Below are 12,789 nucleotides of genomic sequence, written 5' to 3'. Positions count from 1 at the left end.
AATCTCCAATCAAAAGGGTTCCCCTGGCCTTTGTTTCATGCTGTTCAACAATAACAAGTCTTATTGGCTGTTTGCTGGAGGCACTTGCCAATAGCCAGGCCTGCTACTGCTGCCTGAGGTTGAGGAGTGAAGCCCTCATTTTTGGTTAGATTGGGGAATTCTCACACCCTTTATACTTGTAATATCACAGTGCTCTTGGTGTTGTTTTTGTCTGAGATTTGATAGGCTCAGTTTAACCCTGCAAAAAAGACAAGACACTAATTTATGCTATATTTTACCCTGTGTAACGTTGGGTGATTTCTTAGGTCTAACCCAGCACAGACCACTGAGTAAGGGTTTTCTTACTGCTTTCTTCTCAGACATTTTTATCCCAAGCTTTGTGTATGCTTTTTATTAGGTGATCTCTTTCACCTCATTGTTGTCCCCTGATTATGTTCTGACAGGAGAAGTCAAAGGCACTGGCTCAGGGAGGCTATCCCCTGGCCAGCCCCGCCCACCCCTACCCCCTTTGGAGCCCAGAGCGCCCTCCCCCCCCCGTGCCAGGCAGGCAGTGCATGGCCCCCCCAACCACTGGGAGGGTGGTGCACAAGCCCCCTGAGCGCCAGGTGGGTGGCATGTGCCTCCCCAACCCCCCAAGCACAGGGTGGGCAGCCCCAGTGTTGGCACACCCCCCATGAGCACTTGGCGACATGGCCACTGCGACCCAGGGTCCTCCAGTGCTGGGCAGCCCCAGCCACCCCAAGTCCCAGCCACAGGCTGCCCTGGTTCTAGCCCCAGCCTCAGCATGCTTCCCTGAAGAGGAGCAGCAGCCTGCGTGGTAGGCTGGGGCCAAGGGCAAGCAGGAGGGGGCCCTCCAAACAGAGAGTGGGCGGGGCCACGCAGGGCTGTTTGGGGGGGCATACAATACACACCGACCATGAGAGAGGTGCAATAAAAAATGTGTAACTTCTGATTCACCAACCATAGTGAAGATAACAGAAAACAGACCAATAGGGCCTTCACTCTTACCACAGTCCCCACTCTACATACACCTCTGTCAATTTAAAAAGAAATTTCTTCTAATTCTACAACTACTAAGATTTCTCGAGTCAGTATATTTAACTTGCCTTCAGTCTCTGAAAATAACATTTGATTCTAAATTAGAGGCTATTTCATGCTGTATGACTAATGTAGAATATCAGATCAAATCTGTTGGAACCACCCTCAAGCCCTGAAAGCATGAAATTACTAATGGGGCTAATAATTAAAAACATAATATGACTAGGAAAATGTGAAAATCAGAAAAATCATTTACAAAATTGTCTTCTTTGTATTTTGAGCAACAAGCTGGGTGAGATAATATCTTTTATTGGACCAACTTCTGTTTGTGGAGCTTGAACGCTTGTCTCTTTCACCGAGTTCTTCTTCAGGTCTGGAAAAGGTACCACAACTAAATACAGATTGGTTAAATAGTTAACGTATTGAAAGAGACCATTCAAGGTGAAGTGGTCCAGTAACCTTCTCCAGTCATCAGACAAAAGAAGTGGGGATAGTGGATTACAGATTGTTGTAGTAAGCCATAAATCCAGTGTCTTTATTAAGTCCATGATTTTTGGTATCTAGCAACGTTAAGAATTTAAGCTTCCAGGCTCATCTTTTGAAGGTGTTGTGCAGGTTTCATTTGAGGACAAGGACTGAGAGGGCAGATATTTATTATTTGTATTTTGGGCATTCCTAATTATGTAAATACAACAATGCTAGGTACTAAGAACTGGTGTACCATACACAGTTAAGTCAATGCAAGATAGCTTACATCGACTTAGCTGTGGATGTGTGTACACTTAAATTTGCTCCGGCCAACATAACTGCCCCGCTATGCCAATTTAATAACACCACCTCCCCGAGCGGCGTAAACTCACAGTTGATGTCGTTAGGATGACGCAGTATCAATGTAGACACTGAGTTACTTACATTTACTGTTACTGGCCTCCAGGAGCTGTCCAGTAATGCCTCACATTGACCTCTGTATCGATCCTGGTGAGGCTGCGCACTGCCAACACAAGGAGTGTGGTGTGCACATGCACAAGCATTGTAATAACTGCGGCAGCTGTATAGCAATGTAACTTAGGTAGACATAATTTTGTAGTGTAGATATGGCCTAAGTCTCCTTGTCTGTGGGCATTGTTTGTTGATTTTCATCCTCACATTTGTATTTCTAAACATTTTTACATCCCTGTTAAATTTTCTTTGGATTTTGGTACCAGTTTCATGTTCTCAGAATTTTTTTTAGCATGTAATAATAATTGATTGCGTACAAGTGTTTTAAAACAAATTCATGATGTATTTGCATTTTTTTAAATGACAAGAAAAGGTTTTTTTCCCTTCATGATAGTAAAATGACTCAGCCAAAAAAAATAAAATATCTTGATTTAAGATCAAAATTTCAGACTTCAGAATTCCACAAATGTGTCATGTTTCTTGCCAAACATAGATTAAGGATGCCAAAATTTATTACGATGATTAGACTAATGGTTCCAGGGCCATTCTTGTCATTGTCGCTACAGTAACACAAAAATGAAGTCTTTCCTCTAGAAGAGGAGGAAGTAATAGAAAATTCAGTCTTCCCTGAATATGACCAATTTTACTATTTTCCTTTGTTTGGAAAGGAATTTTAAGAGAGAGCGACTAGTAGGGTGCACTTCAGAGAGTTAAAACTTGATATGCCAAAATGTGGATATTGGAAACCAATGTCATTTGCCACCCCTTTGCCTGGGGAGATGGAAAGAAAGCAATCTTTTCCTTTCCTCTCTAAGGTTTATATATGCCCTTCGGGCTAGATTTTCTTCTCATTCTTTCCAGAGATGGACGGGCCTTTTAGCCAACTTTGTGCTTCTCCAATTCTGGCCAGCCTCCTGTCCAGGTTTGTGCCAGCTTGTAATCACCCGATAGGCTTGTATGTCATCTGAAAATAGTCTGATCACACTGCTCTCCAAACACACTTCCCTCTCACCTTCTCCCCGCCCCATATGTCAGAGCTGGGATAGAACTGTTATACTATCCCTATGCCATCTGACTAGTGCCATGACAATGGGGATATGTTCTGCGGGAGTCTTTTAAGGCCCATTGTGTTATGGCAATGGGGCCATATTGTTGGATATTATCAGGGCGTTGGTGTTCAGTTGACTTTTGAATAGCTGCTTAAATGTTTATTTTTTCGAATACTTCATTTTATACAGGTAATGCACCATTACATATTTGGTAACTGTTGCACCTTTATAAATGAAATGACCCCACCCCCCTTGCAAAACAAACTGGGAGGAAGGGTTGTGGTCCTCAGCTCCTAGAAAATACTAAAGTTTGTATTACGTGACAGGCAGCTCTCATGGATTCAAAGACAACGTATATGCCTGTATTCTAAGCCAACACAAGAGTGAACTGTTTTCTTTTGTACCCAAAGTCTTAATCAGAATAAGACTTTTCTTCCCATATGACAGAGACAGAAATTTCTCACTCAGTTTGGGGCTATATTGAAGTGAATCTAAGTGTAACTATAATTTACCCTGCATAGACTTTAGCACCAGAAGGGACCATCATGATTATCTAGTCTGACCTCCTGCACATTGCAGGCTACAGAACCTCACCAACTCACTCCTGTAATACATCCCTAACCTCTGGCTGAGTTACTTAAATCATGATTTGAGGACTTCAAGACTTCAAGTTACAGAGAATCTACCATTTACTCTATAGTTCAGGAGTTCTCAAACTTCATTGCACCATGACCCCCTTTTGAAAACAAAAATTACTACATGACCCCAGGAGGGCCAAAGTGAAAACCCAAGCACCACTGCCCTGAGTGAGTGTGTGTGTGTGGGGGGGGGGCGCGGCGGCAAAGCTGAGGCCCCAGGGCTTCAGCCCCATGTAGGGGGCCTGTAACTTGAGCCCTGCTGCCCAGAGCTGAAGCCCTGGGACTTTAGCCCCAGGCAGTCTAAGCCAGCTCTGACGACCCCATTAAAATGGAGTCGTGACCCACTTTGGGGTTCTGACCCACAGTTTGAGAACCACTGCTCTAGTTTAAACCCTCAAGTGCCCGATGCTGCAGAGGAACGCTAAAAAACCCCAGGGTCTCTGCCAATATGACCCCGGGGGAAAATTCTTTCCTGACCCCAAACATGGCAGTCAGTAGGACCCTGAGTATTTTGGCAAGACCCAGCCAGACCCCTGGGAAAGAATTCTTTGTAGTAACTTGGAGCCCTCCCCATTTAGTGTCCCATCACTGGCTATGGGGGATATTTGCTACTAGCACTCAAAGTCTGGGTAAGATGACTTTTTGGGAACAAGGCCTCTCATTTCACATTATGCATTGTAATTTTTTTGACCTGAAAGACTATCCTCACCCTTTGGTTCACAGCCTAGTTAACAGAATTGTCTGCCATGCTTGAGCTATTACAGATAACATTCCACTGAAAGAATGTAGAGTGCAAAATCTTCAGACTTATTGTATATTTAGAAACACAGTATGAACTTCCTCTTAATTACCTGATAATTATTAACTTTCCCTTAGTTACAGTGACACCAGCAATGTGAAAATCACCTTTCAGTTTGAAAAATTGATACCAACTATAGCTAAAAACAGCACCTGAGATTACTGTAACAAAGAAGTTAGCAAATATATATAATTTCGCTATTTTCTCCAGTTTGTTTGCTTTGTGCATTTGGCAGCAAATCGTGAACAACCAGTTCCACTATTCCCTTGTACACTAAAGTTTCTGGCTTGCTGAAAAGATCCTTGTAAACAAGAGAGCAAAGACGTCCATTTGCATTGTTAAAAATAATTTTAAATAATGTCAGGACAGACCATTTCAAGGGGAGGGGCATCCAAAACTGAACATTTTTGAAACTAGCCAATCTACAAATATTAAAATTAACAATGCCCTCGTAATTACTGTTTTTTAGGGCAACTTCTTCCAAATTCCTTTGTGCGGTTTTCATTCTACACTCTATTGGCTGGTCTTCATTTACAGGCTTGACGGCCTCTTTTCACTGTGCAAAAGGGCCATACAGCTATTGTAACTGTACTCCTGAGGATCCCTTCTAGGTAGGTACATCATTGGATGGCACAAGATCTGTGTTGTAGCAATTCTAACACTATTCCCTTTCCCAGCGTAAGGGGTGTAGCTGGAAAGTTATGCAGTGCTCAGGTGACAATGGTTTCTTTGGGCTATAGGCAGCTGCTGAGAGCAGCCCCATGGCTTCTTCTAAAATACAGTGAGGCCAAACTAGCACTGAAGCTGGGTCCAGGATCAGGGAGCCACAAAGGTGGCCATGGCATTAAGCCAACCCTTCTCTGGTCCTCCCCTGAAAACAGTTAAGTCAGACCAGAGAATATGGGCTTATATATGTAACTATCATAGTTATTTCAGTTACCTGCTGTTCCTTTGTTTCAATAAAAATCTAGTGACAAAATGTAGTTGTAATTCATCTTGAAAAGTCAGGGTATTTTTAGGAGATGGACAAATCTGTGTTTATCTCAGAAGGTAAAGCAATGTTTAGGGATGTCCAAAGGGCGAAGTAGATGGAATAGATTATTATTGTATCTTGCATTTCTGAATGGATAAAGAGTAGTTTGCATGTATAGTAATTATTTAATGAAACAACTTATCCATGCCCCACAAATGAGGTAAGCATCCAGTCTGAAACTGGAAATAGGTCAGGACACATGAGAAAGGTATGTCAGAAAATATGAACAAGGAAAGCAAAACAGGGTTGCCAAAGTAATATTTTTATAATTATTTTACTAATTAATCAAGGAAAAAAAATAAAAATGCCCCAAAGCATTGAAGAGAGCTTTTGCTGTTAAATTAAATATGCTGTAAGAGAAATGATAATTGTAAACCCTGAAAAGGCCAGTTACGGAAATTTGTAGCCAGGTTTTGAAGTGTGTAGTTTGGCAAGGGAGAGGATATAGTCATACCACCAAATACTTTTTGTTGTATGGACACAATAACTTGTGTATCAGAAAGTGCTCGGATATATTCAAAACTGAAGCTACTATATCACTGTATAACACAACTCTTCCTTATTTAAATCAGTAGGCTTTGTAGAAAGAGTGGGGACAAATGAGGGTGCAAAGGAGCCTCAAACAGCTCTGTTCTAAATGTTTGGACCCAACAATGTGACTAAAACTCAGGTCACAGTTCTCTCAAGGGCACTCATTTGGTAAATGCTGTGGACACGTGTCTTGGGGTGCGGGGGACTAAGCAGGTGAAGGAGATCCATTATCTTTGATCCTGTGTCACTAATAAGGGAGATGAGTTTGAAAGCTCAAATGCCAGTGGTTGTCCAGGACTGGAGGTCAAAGTTGTGCCACTGATCGAGAACTAAGAAAGTTAGTTAGAGATTAAGGGACTTGAACCAGTCAAGAAAATAGTAGATTGATCAATTGATTCATTAGACTTGAAATTGTTTAGAGAATCATGATATTGATGAGCCAGGAATGCTTTTTACTCATTAAGAGTTTTCAGTTAAGATTACTTTAATGTTTCCAATGCATGCTTACAAAACCCTTTCATCCAAGACTAGGGAACAACTGGTAAATTAAAGTTAAAATTGATGGACTGTACTATACAAATAGCCATAACGGAGACAACTTAAGCATTCTCATTTTGAGGGAGACTTGTGGAGTAATGAAAGAGTCACATGCTAATTGCTGATGCTGGTCAAAACCACAAACAAAATAAGAATAATTAACAGTAACTAAGAATTCACTGTGTAGTTCTCAAACGCTATATAATCTCTGTAAAATTTAATCTCAGGTAAATAGACTTGGTAACTGTGTTTCTCTCCCACACAGATAAGAATAGTGAAAGCATATCATGTTTTAAACACAGATCAAGTACATTTTAGTAGAAACATTATTGTAACTACAAATTTATTTTAGGTTTCTAATGTCACGGAAAAGGTACAGTTTATGAAAGCCAACGTCCTGTTCTGCTACATTAAAAAAAATAGTTTAATAAAAAAACCACCCTCACTAAATTTAAGAGTGCAGATGTAGAGAACACAGATGAAACACTTGGTTTTGCGTAATCTCTAATGTGATTAGAACAGCAATGCCAAAAGTAGGTAGTTTCCTCAGAAGCCGCAGAGAGAGCTCCACCTTCACCATAATGTTTAGAGGGTTAATAGCTAAAGCCAACACTTTATTACAGGATTCCATTAATTAAAAATAATTCATGAAGATTTAATATTAATGCATTAATGATAATCCATTAATATGAGGGAGCTGAAGATATAAAAACAGAATCAGAGATATGCTCTGTAGTACATTGTAACAGTTTTAGGTAATGTTGCATAACAAAATTAGTCTGAATAATGATTGGTGAATTAACCGCACCAGCAGAGCAGATGATGTGAATACTATGGTTAGTTTAGGACAGCAGAAAATCATGCATAGGATATTAATATTTCCACACTGGATCAATTTGCATTATGGGCCTAATCTGGAAAGGGGTCTCAAACCCAGGAGGCTGCAACTCAAAATGAGGCCCAATGTCTCTTAGAACTGAAATCATAAACATTTTGTTGAAATAGATATATTTGTTTGCATTCTTGCAGGATGATGTTTTATATACTAGAAGAGGGCTGCAATGCCACCACTTGGAAGGGTTTTAATTATCACCACCACATTTTGATGATGCCAGTGTATTTTGTGGTATGAAGAAAATGAGAAGAAACTGTCAAAACTAATGTTAGGAAAAAAAACAGGAGCATTGACTTCAACAGGTTCAACAAATATTCAAGCCACATTTAATAACTTTATGAAATTAGTATCAAAGAATATATAGTCAAAATACAGAAATAAAGTTGAGTGAGAGAAAACAGCATGATGAGATCAAACAAAAGTTAAACAGAACAGATTAAATATAAAAAGTTAACTGAAAGGTCACTTTGCTACGTGCAGCAATATTTCAGCAACTCCTTTCTTTAATAGCCAATTTAACAATGACGAGCTAATCGGGGGAGGGGGCGGGAACTAAAGCATCACTTTGAAATGCCTGCTGTGTAAGTTACTGTGATTGTGCAAACAGTGTCACCCCAGTCTGCAACCTGTGTTAAATTTAGATTTAATAGATGTAGTGTCCACTTTTGTTTTGCTTTTCTGGTGAAGCAGTACAAAGGTTTAGAATGAAGTGTCGGTATTTAGCTCTCCATTACATTTACATTTGCCTTTCATTTGGCTGCTATTGTGTGTGTTGTGGACTGCAGATGATTAAAATTTGCTTACACGTCCAAACCTTTAGCTTGTCATGAATACATCACTTCTAAAAGTATGTGCTGTCTGCATTATTAATTACAGAATTATCATAAAGATACAGTAAGGCTTTCCCCACTCTGAAGTTTGCATTTTTTGGTAGGTAACAATATATCAGCTTTACTAACACCCTAATAATAGTCATACATTAATTTTATATTTCCATTCCTCCAAAAGAAAAAAAATGACTTAAGGTGTGTCCAGTTAGTTTCTGATTAGTATAAAATGTTCAAATTGGGATTCTACCTGCTATGGTAAAGAACATGAGTTACGTATAAACAAAATGTGAAAAATAATATTCCAAGTAGTTTGATTAGCAGCTGATGTTTCTGTAGTGCTCCTGTGTGCTATACAGTAAGCCCAGGAATAAAACAAAAAGCAGATCAAAAGTGTTTCGATGCAGATTTAGGCATCAAGTGTATGTTATGGTCTGAACCTTCAGTATGCTCATTCTATGGTTTAGGTACATAAGGTACCAAATTTGTCCATATCAGATACCAGATAGTTGGTGCATACATTTCAGACAATGGAACTCGAATTTGTTAATCTGAGACGGGATCAGTAATTTCTTTTTAAAATGTCAAAAAAGTGTGCAATAATAAGGCAGATTTCTTATTACACCATCTCTTTAGATATTTATCATTTGGTGAAACAAACAAGGTGCTTTAGAAACAGCAGAGTACTAGGATACAAACAAGTGCCAGAAAGAAGGAAAAATGCAAAAATGGGAACTACCATTTCTTCCACAATGAGGAATAGAGAACTTTTGTATCTGGTATTTGAAAGATTTTTAACAGCTGATATTCAATATCAGCTGATTCCTGAAGTGTTGGCAAGATACCAGGTTTCTGGTACTGGCCCATTTCTAACATTATTTAAATATTCACATCATGCAATAAGCAGTTTCACACACTGCAATGTAATGGAAAATACTTCCTAAACTGAATTAGAATCGAGACCCAAAGCAGAACCAGTAAATAAATATCTTGCATATATGTCAAACTATATTCTTCAAACAAAACCTTACATCTTATCAAAGAAGTCAGAAAGTACCAACAAAAATTATATGCTTTCTACTATAATACTGTTAAATTTCCATGTCTGAGAATGTCCCATTTAATTTTTTCTGCCTTTTCAAATTAGGTGGCAAAGTAGAAATTCAAACACAGAGTAAAATGCATATATATGAGGGCGCTGGCTCAGCGAGATATCAAATATACAGCATTCTAGTGTCAAAAGTACAGGCAGAAATGTCCAAGATTTCTTGGTGAAAAAGGGGCATTTGAGGAGTAAAAATTCTACTTAACAATCACTCACATTTTAACAGTGCATTAATTATAACAAAAGCCAGATGAGAAGTGAGCAACAGAGTCGTAATGTTCAGTGTTCATAACAGAATATTATCCTCTGCTCATTTAAACGAGGTTGGAACATATACTCATGTATTTGAAACTTTAAAGTAGCTAGGTTTATTCTTTTTTCAGAATTCTTGCAAGAGGCAGAGTTGTGACACTGCATTGAATTGGATGATAGTACAAGGTGGTTTTGCTAGAAGCCTTTCTCCCAACACCGTGCCTCTGTCTTATCAAAGGATTACGAGTCCTGCAATCTGTTTTGATCTATTCTTTTGCCTCTAGGAAAAGGGTTTCTTGAGGATACAGTTTTACCTCCAGTAATGATTTATTTGGATCCAACTGAGTCACCTGTAAAGATAAAAAAGAAATCTGAAGAGACATGTATAAGTAGATTTCCTTTGAACTGTATATTTTCAGGAGTACAGATTAATGTTCACTGGGGAGCAGTTTTGATTTTTGCCTGGGGGATTCACAAAGGTAATTCCCGTTAGTGCTAATGGGAGCTCTGTGAATTCCCAGTACCGTGGTGAAAGACCAGATTCCTTTTTTTAAAAAGAGATGCTACACATTTGCTCAGAGAAAAGTTCTTTACTTTCCCTCATCATCTTCAGGATGAAGATATCTGTTTTTGTCACAGTGGATGTCATTCTGAAAGGATTACTGGAACACTGGGGGTGAAGGTGAGACACACAAACAGACTACAAGCTCACGTGCATCGTAAATGCCCACTTACTTCAAGGGGAGATTTAAGTGTGCAAGAATGTAGGACTGGCTTTATATTTTATCCATTTGAGCCCTGGTTCAGCAAAGCATTAAAGGGCCAGATTTTTAATGGCATTTAGGAACCTAAAGATGCAGTAAGCATCTAGCTAAGCAGATCACTGGGAATTAGGTGCCTGAGTGCTTTTGAAAACCCCACTATGCACCTATTTGCATCTTTATGTTCCTAAATGCCTTTTAAAATTGGCTGTTATGGCTTTGAGCACCTTCAGCTACTACTCGCTTTCACTTTAAACTGTGAGTAATCTCATCCCTGTTCAACAAAGCATTCAAGCCCCACTGAAGTAACTTAAGTACATGCTTAAATTTCACTGAAGTGCTTTACTGAAATGTAGTATGTGCTCAAGTGCCTTGGAAACTGTCCAACATATGGGCTTGATCCATGCATTTAGGCTCAGTCTCTATAGCTATGGAAGTTTACCAACAAATACCTCCTAGTGAAATGTTTCACATACACAAAATAATGGAGAGGACAGCCCAGCCTTCTCAATCAAACATTTGTATGTTGTAACATCCAGCTTTGTATAACACCACTGTGGCATTTAAAAGGACAATGGCAAGGTTTTGATATAAATATTTAAACACTACTTTTTACTTTGTTTGAAATAATTCATTGATAGTCTGAACTTTAGTTCTGTTTGCTAACCCATTTTCTACTTCTTTCTTTGCACATGCATACTGGTTTGTTATTTAGGGTATGCTCATGAGAACAGTACTGTATTATGAGCATTATGCTCAAACAGCAATGACAAATGCATACAGACAAGCCTTATTTAGAAGGAAAAAGTGTTTTACGTATGACCGTACCATGCCACTGGTTTTTAAGGAGTACTCTTAACAGAAATCAATGCTTAAAAAAAAAAAAAGAATCAGTGACATACTAGGGTCCCAAGTGTGTCAGGTATTAGAAATTACTATAATTAACAGCTAGTGTATTTAATTTTCATTTCTGCCTTGAATGCAGTTTGGGTATGGTATGCTTCTCTTATCAATCCTGGTATACTAGAAGTTCTAAAATGCAATTAAAAACTGTACTGAAAAATTTGTTTTCAAAATTATCAGACTGGATTGGGAAAACAGATTTTTTTTTAAAGTAGTAAAATATTGTCCTTACCAAAGTTGAGGTATCCCTTTAATTTTATAGTGTTTATTCCAAATAACTTTATTGCCACTGTTTTACTGTGCAATTACAGATAATTCACTATTTTTACATTTTAAAAAATGTGCTTATCACGTCTCTAAGCCCATTTAAAATCAATCTCATTCACCCTGATGAATGTAATGGAACTTTAAAATACGGATGCATATTTTCACTTTGCAATGCTGGGATATATTTTCTTATGTTTTAGATACCACAGTGAGTTATCTGTGAATGGTAGAGAAGAAAAATAGTATGTACAGACACTAGACTATTAAAATTCATTTTAGATCCTTATTATCTACACTCCAATTATGCATTCCTGCACAGATGCTGCTTAAATTATTGAAAGGTTATCTTAGAAAGCAAATCTGTTATGTAAAAAACAGCCAAAGTAGTGCGTTTAAGTTTGTGATTACAGAAGTATACTAATTAAGTACCTTTGTTGCATTTTTAATGCTTTAGTATTCTTCTGCTACAGTCCATTGGATTTAAGCACTGAAAGGGAAGTATATAGGGACCTTTATAATTCTCAGCACAAGAGGTACAGTGCACCTGAGAGAAGCAATTTTATTTCTCTGTTCAGTTTAAACCTGTATCTAATTAGATCCTCTCTCTTTTCAAATCCCACAACTCCTTTATTGCAAAAGCAAGAAAATGTAGATGGAGAGAGAGAGAGAGAGAGATTTGTTTGTATCAGGCAAAAACGGATTTGAAAAGCAATGCTGGGTTAATGAACACTATCCTCCAGACTCTAACCAGATGGAAACCTATTATTCACTTGCGTGTAATTAATGATACACATCCTAATCAAAACTCTTGGATTTGCAAACTTCAGTTACCTTAATAACAATGAGGAGCGATGTCCTTTTCTCAATTTCTTTATATGTGGGAAGTTAGTTAAAAGCAACATTGAGTACCTGCAGTAAGAAGCCTGTGCCACTTTTCACCCTTGATTTCAGTGTGCTGTTTTTTAATTCACTGAGGGACAGCAGAGTTTGCAAATGTTTACACCATTACCCAATTAACTAACAATATGGCTCCTACATCTGTCAACAAACAAAGCTGTTGTTGCTTTGTTTTAGCTCCGTGGCATTTTCTGTTCATATGGGTCGCCATTGTACTTAATTATCACGCCATAACCCTTCTTCAGCTTTTACTTTTGTTATCTGTGGTTTGTAAATATGTTGTTTACCAAAAAGAACAGAAGCTTTATTAGTGAACAC

General features: G+C 38.5%; 1 protein-coding gene across 1 annotated transcript in view; it reads right to left on the bottom strand.

Annotated features, from left to right (window-relative positions):
• Positions 1 to 7,308: 7,308 nt before the first annotated feature.
• The window catches only part of FAF1 (Fas associated factor 1), a 301,930-nt gene continuing 296,449 nt past the window's right edge, over positions 7,309 to 12,789 (bottom strand). Inside the window, exon 19 of the mRNA XM_074961760.1 lies at positions 7,309 to 9,993. Coding sequence (XP_074817861.1) covers positions 9,910 to 9,993 — 84 coding nt within the window. The 3' untranslated portion in view covers positions 7,309 to 9,909. The remainder of the gene's footprint in view (positions 9,994 to 12,789) is intronic.

Source organism: Natator depressus, chromosome 8 (genome assembly GCF_965152275.1).
Source record: "Natator depressus isolate rNatDep1 chromosome 8, rNatDep2.hap1, whole genome shotgun sequence".
In the NCBI taxonomy this organism is placed as follows: Eukaryota; Metazoa; Chordata; order Testudines; family Cheloniidae; genus Natator; species Natator depressus.
This window is presented reverse-complemented; position numbering and strand designations above follow the sequence as displayed.